Source organism: Arachis duranensis, chromosome 4, assembly GCF_000817695.3.
Source record: "Arachis duranensis cultivar V14167 chromosome 4, aradu.V14167.gnm2.J7QH, whole genome shotgun sequence".
NCBI lineage: Eukaryota > Viridiplantae > Streptophyta > Magnoliopsida > Fabales > Fabaceae > Arachis > Arachis duranensis.
In genome coordinates, this window is record NC_029775.3 from 1,418,128 (window position 1) to 1,432,988 (window position 14,861).

Consider the following 14,861-nt stretch of genomic DNA (forward strand, 5'->3'; position numbering starts at 1 on the left):
CGTACAATTATTATTTTATAAAATTATTAATTAAAAATTAAATAATAATTTAATTAAATATATTAATAACTAATAAAAATAACTATATACAAATCTCCATTAATAATAATATATTAATAAAAGATTCTATTACTATACTAAAGAGAATGCAGAAATTTAGGATTCAATTTTTTAATACTAAAATGTCCTTCTCGTCGATTTTTCTCTAATAACTTTTATGACACCCAAAACTCTACCAATAATTATATCGATATTGTTATGTGAAAAAATATTTTTAGCAAGCAAATCTAATTAATTTATCTCAGACTTAACAAAATTATTTACACAAATTTTAGTTGAAGAGAAAAGACGCTTAACAAAAAAATTAGTTGAATTTAGTTTAAAAAATAATTTATTCACTTAATATTTTTTAATTATATAATTACTTTCTATGATGTATATTTTATTAATCCAATTATTAAATCATAATAATAACCTATGATGAAAATATTTATATATTGATTTTTAATTTTGAAGTATAAAAAATTATAATAAATAATTTTATATTAAAATGTTGTTATAAATAATATACAATATATACAATTTTAATTCAACAATTATTTCTGAAAATTTATACCAACAAAAATTATTAAACAATGTAACAGTTATCTTAATGAGTAGCTAGGATAAAATAATAAATAAATTTTTAAAAATTTACATTTTAGACGGANAATCTATTTAAAATATAAATTCTCAAAAATTTATTTATTGCTTTATTCAAATAATTAATACTAAATTACTAATGTAAATGGAGAATGATTAACATATATAAATTATAAATGTAGGAATATCTCAATAAGCTCATTCTTAATTGAGTTTCGCTGAAGAATTAATTAAGAATTAAGTTAATTTTAATTAATTAGTTAAAAAATAAATTTATTATAAAAAATAAAAAAATTATTATCCTAATTTTTTAAATTTTAAAATTAAAAATAAAAAAATTGACTTAATAAAATTATATTATAGTTAATTCCTTAAATTTTTTCTTCTTAATTCTCTCTCATCCACCGCCAAAGGTTCAATTATTTATTATTGTAAAGAGACGTGCCCTTTTGCTCTTTTCTTTTCTTTTCTAGTACCATCCAATTTTTGGACGGGGACCAGGGGATACAGTGGGCTTAGCTATAGTAGATTAGTTGTAGTGAAGTTTCTCTACGATGAATTAGAGAAGCATATTGACAAATGTATTGCTATTATTTCCTTTAACCTGTATAGATATATCACTCCTTTCTTATTTCGAAAATTTTATAAGGGCTTCCAATCATGGTTTATAAGAGTTAACTCATGTTGGTAACTTATATCTGTATAGATATAAGGGCTTCCTTAGTTTGTTATCGGCTTTTTTATTTAAATAAATTAATAAGAGATGCAATTATCTGAATTCCTGAATAAATTTTAAAAATGTAATTTTTTTAAATTATATAATATATAAATTACCCTAAATTTTTGTGTTTTATATAATATATGAATCATGCTATTTTAAGATGATTTATACATAAAATATATTGTTCAAAAATATATAAATTATCCTAGATTTTTATGTGCTCTAAAATGTATATAAATCATTCTAGGCCACCATAAATTATGTTCTTAACCATAAAGTTCATTGTCCTAGCACGATTTATGTGCAACTAGCCACTTCTCAAGACCCTAGCACGATTTACGTGCTATTACGCTATGGTATATTAGGCTGGAACGATTTACGTTCAAAAACACAAAACTCATGACTATGGAACGATTTATGTGCTTAAAGAATAAACGAGAACGATGTATATCGAGCCATAGTTGAATTGAGGGTTTTAGGAAGATGGACGAGAGTGTGTTTTTGCTAGTTCATCACCGGAAAAAAATTGATGAAAACACAAGTGAGGGTATAACGTTCACTATTAAAAAGCAGGTCAGAGTATTTGTAAATCCTTCAACGAGTTTAGAGAATTTACGAAATAGTATATTACAGAAGTTAGGACAGTGCGGTAAAAAGCAAGTGAAACAATTATTTTTTTGGATCCTTATCTTACTCAGGCAATGTTATGTTAAGTTTGAAAAGTATGAGATGTTAGGCGACGACGACATTCGTGTTATATTTCACCGTCAATCTAGATTTTCAGATTTGGGGGCTATGAAGTTGTTTGCGAAAATGGTTAATGTGGAAGGTAGCTCCAGTGGATCTGCTCCGAATCCGCCCACCGTCGAGCTAGAAGGTGCTTCTAGCGCCATTCCAACCGGTCACAATGTCACCGTCCATGTTTTGTCTCCATTATTTGCGGCAGATCTGCCTGTTCAGGCTGATAATACATATGACTTGGGTGATGTGCTACCTTCGGTGAGTTTACAACTGCAATCAGAGCAGCACCGGTATTGGATGGTACATCAGCATTCATAGAAGTCAGAGACAGGGATCCACTTGCAGAGACCATAGGCGATGATGAATTAGATTCGGAACCACCCATTATTGGCGATGATACTAACGGTGAAGAAGGCACAAGACGAGTTGGGAGATCGCAAGGACAATCAAGCTCTCAGACACAACAATACCCTCAACACTTCTCTACATTGAATCTAAGGCGATGAATCAACCAGCATTTTCAAGTCAACAGCTGTCTGCTATTCATGTAAACGAGCACATTATGCATGACACAATGGAGTTTGAAATTGGGCAACGGTTCCAAAGTAAGGAGGAAGCAGTGTTGATAGTGAAGAGTTATAATATTCATCGGGATGTTGAGTATAAGGTGTTTGAGTCCGAACAGTTGAAGTATCACGGAAAGTGCATCCAGTTTGGGAATGAGTGTAATTGGATGATACGTGTGACTATGCGGCAGAGGAAAGGCTACTAGGAAATCCAAAAGTACAATGGGCTGCACACGTCTTGCAACCGAACTGTCGACCGACCACATACAGCTTGATTATCATGTGATCTATGCGTTAATACTTTCGCTGGTCATAGCAGATGCAGCAATCTCGGTGAAAGTATTGTAGAATGTGATCTCAACGAAATATGATTTCATGCCCAATTACAGAAAAGTATGGATGGTTAAGCAGAAGGCGATTGCACAGATTTATGGTAATTGGGAGGAGTCTTACAATCTGATTCCAAGGTGGATAATCGAGGTTCATATGTTCATGCGGGCACTATTGCAGTGTTACGTACTTCACCTGTAAGGTCTGGTGCTCGAGGGTATTTTTTCATCGATTATTTTGGACGTTTCCTCTGTGTGTTAAGGCCCTCAAGTATTGCAAGCCACTGATTTCTATTGATGGTACCCATTTGTATGGCAAGTATGGTGGTACTTTACTCATGGCGATTTCAACCTAGCAACATGTAGTAATCCGCCACTATCTAAGTACGTCATAATACGGTCATGCAATATCATCTTCTGTTGCCTATGGATGCTTCTTACACACCGGGTTAGCTAATAAAAGAATAATAAACATAGTTGCAACTCAACAACGCATAATAACCAAAAACATATATCAGAAATCAAATTTACCCCTGAACCGCACAACAACCACATCATTCCTAAGCATGTTAACCCTAAAATATTACAATTTTCTAAAACTACAAGCTATATAAATTAACAAAATCACATTAAAATAACTCAACATATCACCGTCATCAACTATGTCAATTGTAAACTAATTTAACTACTAACCTCTTCGTCGATAAAACCCGCAACGTGCGCAATACCGTTCAATCGGTACATGTCATCTTCATTCCTCGCCATCTTGCATCAAATTGGTTGGGCCCACCTTCCATCACCCCCTTCCGCCGCCTACCCAACCTTCAACTGCTGCACTTATCAGCTGCCTCCTCCGCCGTCCACCACCCTCTTTTTTGTGCACTGGTACCCACCCTCTACCAACACCAACTTCCCTCCACCCAACCCGTTGGTCACTTTCATCCCATCAATCTCCTCCCCTCCAGCAAGCTCCTCACCGTCAATGGGGGCTCATAAATGAAGCATTACTCGTGGAAAAGTAAGTAGGTTGGCCTTTACACATGATTCATCCTAAACTATTGAGCATTATAAGTAGGTTGGCCTTTACACATGATTCATCCTAAACTATTGAGCATTATATTTATGCACGTAAATCATGCTGGGTTGTTGGAGGTTAGGTAAACACGTAAATCGTGTTGGAATGTTGGGAGGTATTGGTTTGCACGTAAATCGTTCTAAGGAAAAGAGGGTTAGGTATTAGAACGTAATCCTAGGGTTGTAGGTTTTAGGGTTGAAAAGCGTTACTCAACTTAGGATGGAACGATTTATATACATTTTAGAACACACAAAGGCTTGGGATGATTTATGTATTTTTGAGCAATGCATTTCAGCATAAATTGTTTCAAAGTAACATGATTCATATATTGTATAAAACACAAGACTGAGACGATTTATATAATATATGGTTTAGGAGAATCACATTTTCGAAATTCATTTAAGGAATTAAGGTAATTTCCTATTAATTTATTTAAATAAAAAAACCTCGAGTCCTTCAAAGCAAACCATTCCATGATCCAACATTGGAGGACTTTCTTGCCTACAAATGAAAGCATATCTAAGTTGCCAAGTAACACTTCTCAACAGAAATTAGAACCCTATTCCACCTTAATTCAAGACCATTTTATACCTATAAAGTTCCAAACATTATCAACTTTACCACTGTACAACCTAGATTTATTTACAGGCTAAGATCTCACGCTTGTTCTACACCATTAAATACACAAGACACCTACAAACGGTGAAGCCAGAAACTGAACCACCAAAAGAGAACAAGAATTAGGAGGGCTGCTAGAGTGTCTCCCAGCCCCCAGGAATTTGAAAGAGTTCATCATCATCATCTATATTTGATGTGTCCCCTACAGACGTCGCTAATGGCGCTTCATCATTCATGCTACCAAGTTCAGCCTGTACAAGAAGAAATATGTTATGCATTTCCCACAACAGAAGCATGCTAACTCTGCATGCTTAGTGAGTTCATGTTTATCTTATTGGCATAACTAGGAAGATAACAGACATATTGGTAAGAAATGGCCTCATATCCTACAAAGGACGCAGGTTTTATTCCTGTGGGCCAACTTGGATCCAAGTCTCTAATTATTCACTTTTCTGATCTTAGCCAAGTTACCTTAGCTTCACGATACATCTCAAGCATGCGGCGATATTGTTGACGGGCACCACTAGAGTGTACCATGGACAGCACCCGTGAAAAAGCTTTTTCAATTGCTACATGCACTTTCTGCTTCCTGAACACCTTGAGAAAATCATCATCGTCATTTTCATCAATTGAGTCTTGTCGGTAACCTCGTAGACCAGCTCCTTTTCTCCGCCATCGTAGCACTACCTTCTCCAAGACTCCAACTGCCCATACTATTATCTTGTATTGCTTCCGAACCTGGTAACCCCTCACATGAGCCTGCCCAAATAAATATGGAACGAGGTTAACAATAAATTCATCTTGCAGTTTGATTAATGTAGGTGCATGTCTAGCCTACCTATATATTTTTTATTTGTTTAATGAACAATTTGCCCAACTTTTCAAAGTATCTAAACAAGGTTGTTATGTCCTGAAGATATCTTCATGCGAATATGGTATTACAAACTGTTAGATAGTTTAGAGTTCAGACAACATAGTTAGTCAAGCATGTCAAACCATCTAAAGGTTTACAATACCATATTGACATGAAGATGTCTTCATGGAGTAGACACCAAATGTTAATGTCCAGATACAGAGTTCTCAGCTCAATTTGTCTGCGAAAAGAGTCACGGTAACACACATTACCTGTATCTTCACTACTTTTTGGCGCAGTGCTAAGAAATCTTTGCGACCTTTCCAACCTCGATATTTCTTCTGAATTGATAAAGCAGCTGCATTGTAATCACGAAGCCTCCCAAAGCTATGACTTAACCTGGGAGAAAGCTCTAGAATGTTACCAATGCCATCAGCATCGATATCATACCCATCTAGACCAGCAGCAGCGGCAGCGGCTGCTGCAGCAGCTTCCCTCTCCCTCCGTTTTTTGAAAGAATGAGCACGAAATGCAGCCTGTATCCGAGCAGCAGCGAGAGCAGCATTTCTGACAGCAGCCAGTGAAACCCCACAAGGTGAGAGATGAAAGATGGCTAGTCAGAGCTACTTCTGAAAGATAACCGGCCAGTCCCTTGTGGCCATTGCTGGCAGCAATAGCTGCAGCAGTTTTCCCATCTGGGTCTGCAGATGTTGGATCAGTTACTGCTCCAGCATATGCACCAGCAGCAATAAGTGAAGCAACCATTTTTTCCCTATCATAAATGTTTCAGAAACACAACATAAAGATCACTTGGAATGGACAGATAATTTGTCAAGGCTTCTAAAGCAAGACTTTCATTGTTTATTCTAGATATGAACATACTGCAATGGATATCTGAGAAAGTATCAACATCAGCTGCAATAAAAAGTAGAGAAAGGCAAACGAAACCTTAATTTTGAATGTCCTTTCCACAAAGTTTGGTGTTTAACAGATCACAATGACATTGTTTACTCGATATATCTGACTTCAATCAAGCATTTGCTTTCACTGATAAGGTTTTACTATGATTGAAGCTCACCTAATAATTTATGAAATGCGAATCAATCCTACTACATGTGATTATTTTACGCTCATGCAGTTTACCATCTGACTAGATATTACATACAGCCAGATAGCTATAGGTTGAGTCTTTTCACTTCAATTTTTTTCAAAAAAAAAAAAGATACTGATATAGTTCAGTATTGTACTTGTTTTATTTGTTTATGTATACTATTGTCTCTGTAAACCTTAAACTGATTTTAGACATGACCCCAAAAAATGGATCGTATTGTTTGGCATTTATTCAGTGATTTATGGCATCTTAATAGAAAAGAGAAATTCCTCTGTTTCTCCTTTCATGTGACCTCTCCTTATATTTGTATTGTCTTTCCCAAAGCAAGCCACAGATGCCTATAAGCATTTTTGTCAAACACAGATGATCTAAAACTTTTGCTTACCAAATCAACATCTAAACTCCAATAATAATAATAATAATAATAGCAAGCACTATGGACTGTTCTATTACCTTCCAAACCGTGCAGCCCAATGAAGGGCAGTCCACCCCCTGATGTCACGAAAATTTATATTCACACCACAACTGAGAATAGGGATCAAGGCCCACTCATAACCCAATCCAGCAACCATGTGTATAATCCCCTGCTCTTTCTTGGACAAAGGGCAGCCGGTTGCTTCATCTATTTCCCAGGATTTGCCAGAAAGCCACAGCTGTAGCCTATCCTTCAGCAGCTCTTCAAGAAGCCAATCAATAGTACCTGATGAAGTTCCACTGCCTACTAGAAGAGCCTCTATCACATGGCTCCATGAATCATCATCTGCTTTCTGTTCCACTGGAAGATGATATACAGGTTCCATGTTGTCATTCTTTTTAGTTGGAGGAGAAAGGAGCATCTGTGCAAATGTAACAAGTAATAACAGCTCGTCTTGGCTTCTAGCAGTTTCTGTTTCCATTGAGTTACAACGAGTGCAATTATTAGTCTTATTGCGAAACTCAAACTCTCGAAATTCACTGCAGGACTCCCGATTTCCAGAAGTAACGCACAGAGTAACCTTTCCAGGAAGGTGGGGGGGAGCTTCACAACAAATAACACCATCCTGAATTATCTCAGCAGGCACTTCAATATCACCAAACATACAAGCCCAGGTAGAATTTGAGGGAAGACAGAGAAATGACCCAATAATGACCACCTATGCATAGAAATTGGATGTTTAGTATTCAAATTTTGGACAAAACTGTTAGTACCACTCATATCATCCTAAGATAAGGGAATATAGATCAAAAGGCATAAAGCTTCCGCCATTCAGAAGATCATTCAATCATGCATTCACAAATCGTTACATATGGTATATTAATAATAAGAATTGAAAGCACAAACCTTTGAAGTCTCTGTGGCATAACACCACTCTGGGAAGATTCTCCTAATTGTGAATTTTTGTTTCTGTGAAATAGTCAGGCATGAATCTGCATCCAGAGGTGGTGGAATTTGGATTTGATGAAACAATGTCGCATAGTCAGAACTTTCAGCTTCAACCGGTGAATACAGAGGAAATTTGGTTCCACCATCTTGAGGACAAGAGAAGACAGCTGGTGACATGAGAAGTGTATCAGAGTTCAAATGTTCCAACTTTCATCATATGCAGAAAAGAACATTTTTAAGTCATTGACGATAAACTAATTCATACAGTTTTCAGCATTAATACTGTTGGAGTTTATCCACCGACTGTTTTGTTGACTGTCAATCAGTACACCTCGTGAAGAATGTAGGGAGCTATCCTGTTTTTGAGTGTTGAAATTTTAGTTGAGCTAGTTGTAAAAATAAAAATATGCATAACATTTAATGAAAATAGTGAATTGACACAAAATATTAACAAGTGAAATATGTCATAGTACTACTAACATTTCCATATGCCTCATATGCATGTTGCTCTGGTAAATTGGTCAAGCTTGCAGGCTTACACGACTCGAGCACCTCTGTCCAAGATAAGGCATTTTCATTTGCATCTGGGTGATCGCAGTTTAATAGTTGATTATAATTTTTACCATTGTCACCTACAGAAAAATATACACCTTTTACGAGCCTTTCTTTTTGACGTTTAATTACACATAAGTAATAAAAAGAGAAAATAAAATAAAATAAAAAAGATAACATGTGAATCAAGACCAGATATATAGGTTAGGAATATTTTGACTAACTTTCATCCGTACTATTCTGAAGCTGATCCTATTAAGCACAATAATTTCTTGGATAATCCCTTTGGCTACAACCAATGTATCAAGACGAAAGACATTTTATTTTTGTTATTTGGACGACACACTACATGTGCTTAACCAAACACCCAATATGCATTTTTCAGAGGCAGACAAAATATCTAATGCAACACTTCCTTTCTTCACTTTTTTTTTTCTTAACCACAAAAGGAAGAGAAACTACTTTTTCATGTATAACAAAATATAAGGAGTTCCACACAATAATTTCTTGAGCTCCAACTAGAGTGATTCCAGATAAATGAAACTTAATTGGGGTACCAAAAAGATTACTGGCTTTTAAAAATGAAAATCATGGATAACTCAATGCAGATATGCTACAAATTTAACACAAAGACCTTAGCAAATTTAGCACTGTGAAGGGACAATGCTTCCAGTGGAAGACAGATAACACCTATAACGACCATGTCAAAACACAATATCAAGTAAAAAGCACAACAAAGAGATAACTTAAATAAATCATTGATTTAAAAGAATTCTCAGAGGCTCAAGTTTGTTTACGTTACCTTGTCTTCCATTGCATTCATAAGCGGCTTGTCCATAATCATTTGGCACAGTGAAAGCTGCAGATTTATGCTTGTACATCACTCTTTCATCATGCTGAGGGTTCAAATCATGTAAAATCTCAGGCTCATTGTATGTGGGAGAAATTTCTTCACAGTTCTCCTTTTCCAAACTTAACTGTTGCTTCAATTGGCGCAAGACTGCATCTGTTTCATCTAACTGATCCATTCCATTGTTTCTGATGATATTAGAGGTAACTTCCATAGACTCAGGACTGGAGAAATTCTGAGAAGGTTCACATGAATCACCAAACACGGATATTGTCCCTGGGTCAAGCGTAGTACGTGAGCTTCGATTCTGACTAAATTCAGGAGAGGAGCCTCCAGACAATGGTGGGATAGGTCCAGAACCTGAGTTCCCCTGCAACATGAGTCTAGTCAGTAATGTCAAACTCGAAGTTCCGCAGCACAGATCTTCTACTATGCCATGATGAATGCGATACTTACCATTTATGTCTCCCAATTCGGATTCATAATATTTAAGTTAACATTCAAGTGAGGTATCACTTATGGCAATTAGCAATCATAAATGAATTGAAAATATACCTTCATTTGGGCTACTACTTAGGAAAATTATAAATGAATTGTTCCAAAAACGATAAATTAGAAGAAATAATAAAAATAACCAACAATCTTCAGTTACATCAGTCGTCATTATATGAGAGAGTTCAACAACAAAGCTTCATGAGTGATTCTAGTAACTTGAGCATGGCTATCCAGAGTGAATCTAATCATAAAATTATTAATTGGCATGTATCTAGGCGTTGTAAGAAAAGTTGTAGTTAGAAAGCAATGTAGCCCAGCAGGAAGAAAAGAATATTTTGGAAATAGGCTATAAACAGATTTTAAAGACGAGACAAAACTAGGTCAGATTCATCACACCCTAGCTTTGTGTGTTTGAATACAAGTAATAATGAAAAAATACAAAATGGAAGGATACTGCATAGAAATACCACACAAAATTAGAATTTCATAAAACATAATAAATTTTTAAATTTAAGAGTTCAAAGTTAGCATTGAAAACGGAGAAAGTGCTTTGCATGTTCTAACAAGCTGAAAGTTCAATTGTTACGTTTGTCTGATTTCGTGCTGGACACTCACCTCCTTTGTTTCTCTGTAATGCACAAGAACAATATGCTCATATGCCCTGTCAAGGAACAACAGTGTATGAGAAAATATGAACACTTGTAGCAAAAGCAAAAACAAAAAAAAAACAAATAGATCCTAAGATCAGTCATGCCTAATGAAGTTTGATTTAGGTTTTGAAGTCAACATAATTTTATCATGTATTTTCTTCAGCATGAGCTTTTCCCTAAACTTGCACCTTTTTTTTGTCAGTTTTAAAATATACAACCTGTTGTAAACTTAATAGTTTAAAGGATATTTAGTGAGCTGAACTATAATTCACTTACGGATCCAGTATCCAGTAGCTCCTCCTCTGGAAACTACGGTTCTCCTCTCCATGTGCATAGTAACAATTTAGTATTTCAACGTTTCCAATCTAGTCACGCAGAATAGTAATCACTTGGGTTAAGGAAATCAACATAGAATTCCAACACAAAACAAATGATGGCACAAAGGGTGATACATAGCAACCATAAATGAATTACAATGAAAATGAATAATGCTCAATAACAGTGAACCTATGCATCTCATTCCTCTATTACATCCTCATGCACATAAAAGTGCTTGAACAAATATCCTTTCAAAAAGAATTATGTCATTCAAAAGAATTACAGAAGCAATTAATGGTGCAGATATGATCCAGAAATGGAATTGAAAACAAAAATCATGAGAATCTTTAATTATTTTCAAATGATACATTGGTTGACCATGCTTGAGACATCTTTTTAAGTTTATATTTCCCTTTAATAATTTAGTAATGCTGTCAAATTCAGTCCCTTATACATGTTTATGTACTGCAATTTTCATTATTTAGAACTACCACAAAAATTTGAGCGTCTTGTATTAAGCAACAAAATGTACAAAATCAGAAGATCATACAGACCAAGACAATACAACAAAAATGTCAAAATTAAGTACCACTAAGCTCAAATTTGAAAAGGAAAGAAAGATCTCAGTCTAAATTTATTTCCAATATTACAAATTTTATCATTACATGTTGGGGCAGTACGATAAGACACATAAATATCAACAAACAACCAAGAAATTCCTTTTCTTTTTTTTACTTTTAATATTTTGATTAAGCCCCTTTTTGGAATTTAAATGATCATACACTTCTAGTTTACCTTAAGCCGTTCATGTGCTTCTCCCACAGTTCTTCCATCCCTTTTCTTCCGCCAATTATAACCGTCTTTCCGGAAGAAACGCATGATTCTTCTATTAAATAGAAACAAGGATCCACCTGTTAAGAAAATCAATTAGCAACATTGATGTGATTTTTGTGTTTCATGGACAAGAACATGGACATTACTTGTTGGCTTTTGAGGGGGAATATTTGTGAACTTGCACTGGTCATGATTCCGCAAAATGTATAGCACTTCCACCGGCTTCAGCCATCTTCTCTTAGCTTCCTGGTACAGATCATCGATGTTGTACTCAAAACCTGCCATCACATGTAAAAAATTCCAACTTACTCCTTCCTTTCTTCCTTTCCACAGAAGAATACTTTGACAAGACTATCAAACATAACTATGAATATTCAATAGGAACTCAACTGTCCTCTCACTGTACTATTAGTGCCAATTATTCCATTTGATTCAAGGATCAACATCCATTCTAAAAGTAAGATATGCTAAGTTCTTAAGGGGTTGTTTGTGGAATCCAAAGGGAAACGAGCTTGTAGTGTTAAATTTTGAATTTTTACACTACAAAACACTTCTTTCCCCTCCCCTTCCCTCCAAAATCTCAACTCTTAAATAAGGAGCTTGTAGTGTAAAAATTCAAAACCTATCTATCTATCTATCCAATCATTGTACTACACCAACCAATTATTCCACAACATTTTCTCAAATTACCTAAAATAATACTAATAATAATAATAATAATAATCCTATGAGTGCTATAATTTGGCTTGAGACTCCCAAACCTACGTAGTCCCGAAAAGTCAGCGCTTACGACTCAACAGTCAACACACTAATTTGCACACGCGCCAAGGAAGCAAGTGAAACTGAAACTGAAACTGAAACTGAAAATGAAAAGAATGGCTTACCAGGTGGCATAGTAACTTATCGCGAATGGAGAAACAGCAATTAGAATCTGAGAAATCGCATTCCCAATTCAAAAATCTAAAGAAGAACGAATCACTTGTTTATTCTTAACTTGTGAGCATAAGAAACTACACGCTTGTTTAAAACGGGGGGTAAATTTTGGCGTGCTGGGATTCTAAACGCGTTGGTTCGATTCTGATTTCTGAGCGTTGAAATTGAAGGAAGAAGAAATAACACTCTTTAAGAATAAGACTCGAGAGTCAAGACTCAAAAGATGATGATCCATCTTTCTCTTTTTGTGTCCCTCACACTTGAGCTGGCGCACTCACACTCACTCATTCTTGCCACAAAGTCTGTTACAGTGACACGCATCACTTACGCCGTCTCATTCATTCTTTAACGATGGAAACTCAAGTGGAGTACGTGAAGTTAATAATTGAGAGTTGTTAGATAATTTAAAATCGATTGTATGTGAATTTTTACTTTCTTTATTTTTTCTTTTCTCAAAAGATATTATTATTATTTAATTAATATAAATATTAGATTATTTTTAATTTTATTAATTTATGTATATAAATTTTAAAAAATATTAGTACTAAGGATTCGTTTGAAAAATTTTAGAAGTAATTTTTTTTAATTTTTGACTTATGAAAAGTAGTAGTATGGTGTAATTTTTAAAATCAAATTATAACTTTTTAAAAAGCTATTTAGGAGTTTATAGAGAAGTTAAAAAAATTGACTTCTCTCCTAATACTTCTATTTTTCATCATATTTCTATAAAATAAGCACTTTTAGAGTTAAAAATCTAAACACAAAATAACTTATTTATAAATTACTTTTAATAGAGTTATTTATTATTTAAATTATTTTATCAAAAAGAATTTAATTAAGTTGATTATTCAAACTGGACCTAACCGTACTAATTTACATATATATAAATTTAATAAATATAAATACAAATTGTTATTATTCTTTGTCTCATATTATTTTCTCTCTCTCATTTGAGTCATATCTTTTTTTTCAGATAAACATACCGAATAAATAAAATAAAAAATGACAGATTTTTAAATTGAATAAAAAACAATTATTTTAATTATTTATTTATTTTTTAATGTAATAAAAAACTATTTAATTTTAGTTATTTATAATTTGAAAAATAGATATTATTTTATTTGTTGTTGTCTTTTAAATGAAAGTTATTTTTTATGTTGAGTAGAATTTGAGAATGAAAGTTTTGGATACTGAATTTAATGACTTTTCTCAAAGGATGATGATGATGATTTTGAGTTAGTTCTTATAAAAGGTTAAAACAAATTTATCTTTGATAATATATCAACTAGTGTAAAAGAGATAATGGTATCAACTTTGAAACTGTATGAGAAGTTTTAACAAATCTCCAATTTCTTATGAGCATTTTATTTTCTTTTACTTTTTTATTAAATTATTATATCATGTTATCTTTACAATAGAGTATTAAAAATTTTTCATTTCTTTTGTTTGTTCCATATATAAATACGTATATATTTTTTTCATTTCAATTCTCATAAATAAAATTATCTGAGTTTAAAAAAATATATATTTTTATAACTTTTATAGTTTGATTTGTACTGAATTTGGGAAGAACTAGTATAAATTTAGGTAAGATTTCATTTTATGGGGTCAATGTCAGTGGGCCAAAAGAGGAGGAAAAAAAATTCAGCTTGAATGGAATACAACCATTTTGGTGTATCTCAAAACTCTCCTCTTTCGAATTTAAATTTTAACCTAACTCTTAAAAAGATAAAGAAAGAATACTAAATTACTAATAGTAAAAGTGTAAAAGTAACATTTTGCATTTAGTTAAAATTATTTACTATTCTGTATAAATACTGAAAATCAGCCATATATGTAAAAATATAAACTTATATGAAAACAAAAATGTCACATATTAGTATCTATAATCAGATTTCATAAATAATAAAATCAAAATTTATAAATCATATAAGCAAACTTTATTTATGACTTAAATATGGTTAAACATACAAAATATATAAAATTATGAGCTAGTAGTTATTTTTTGTATTCATAAAATTTTTAATTATTTTTATTGTGGAAAACTGTGATTACGCTGTTCTAAAATATTTTTTTTAATTAATTATTCGACATAAAAAATATATAAAACCTATATATATGTAATGATTAATTTCCTGTCCTCATAAAGTAATTTTTTAAAACTATTTGATGTATTATTCTAACTTTAACTTTTTAATTTATTCATATAA

General features: G+C 33.3%; 1 protein-coding gene across 1 annotated transcript; it reads right to left on the reverse strand.

Moving 5' to 3' along the window:
• Nucleotides 1–4,468: 4,468 nt before the first annotated feature.
• On the reverse strand, nt 4,469–12,953 carry LOC107482418 (calmodulin-binding transcription activator 4-like). Its single transcript, XM_021139701.2, is given in 14 exon segments — nt 4,469–4,943; nt 5,164–5,451; nt 5,818–6,136; nt 6,138–6,317; nt 7,110–7,789; nt 7,978–8,186; nt 8,285–8,375; nt 8,500–8,651; nt 9,374–9,791; nt 10,532–10,577; nt 10,843–10,931; nt 11,680–11,795; nt 11,865–11,996; nt 12,603–12,953. Coding segments are annotated over 14 exon segments (2,847 nt in total). The 5' UTR covers nt 12,613–12,953; the 3' UTR covers nt 4,469–4,826.
• Nucleotides 12,954–14,861: the final 1,908 nt, after the last annotated feature.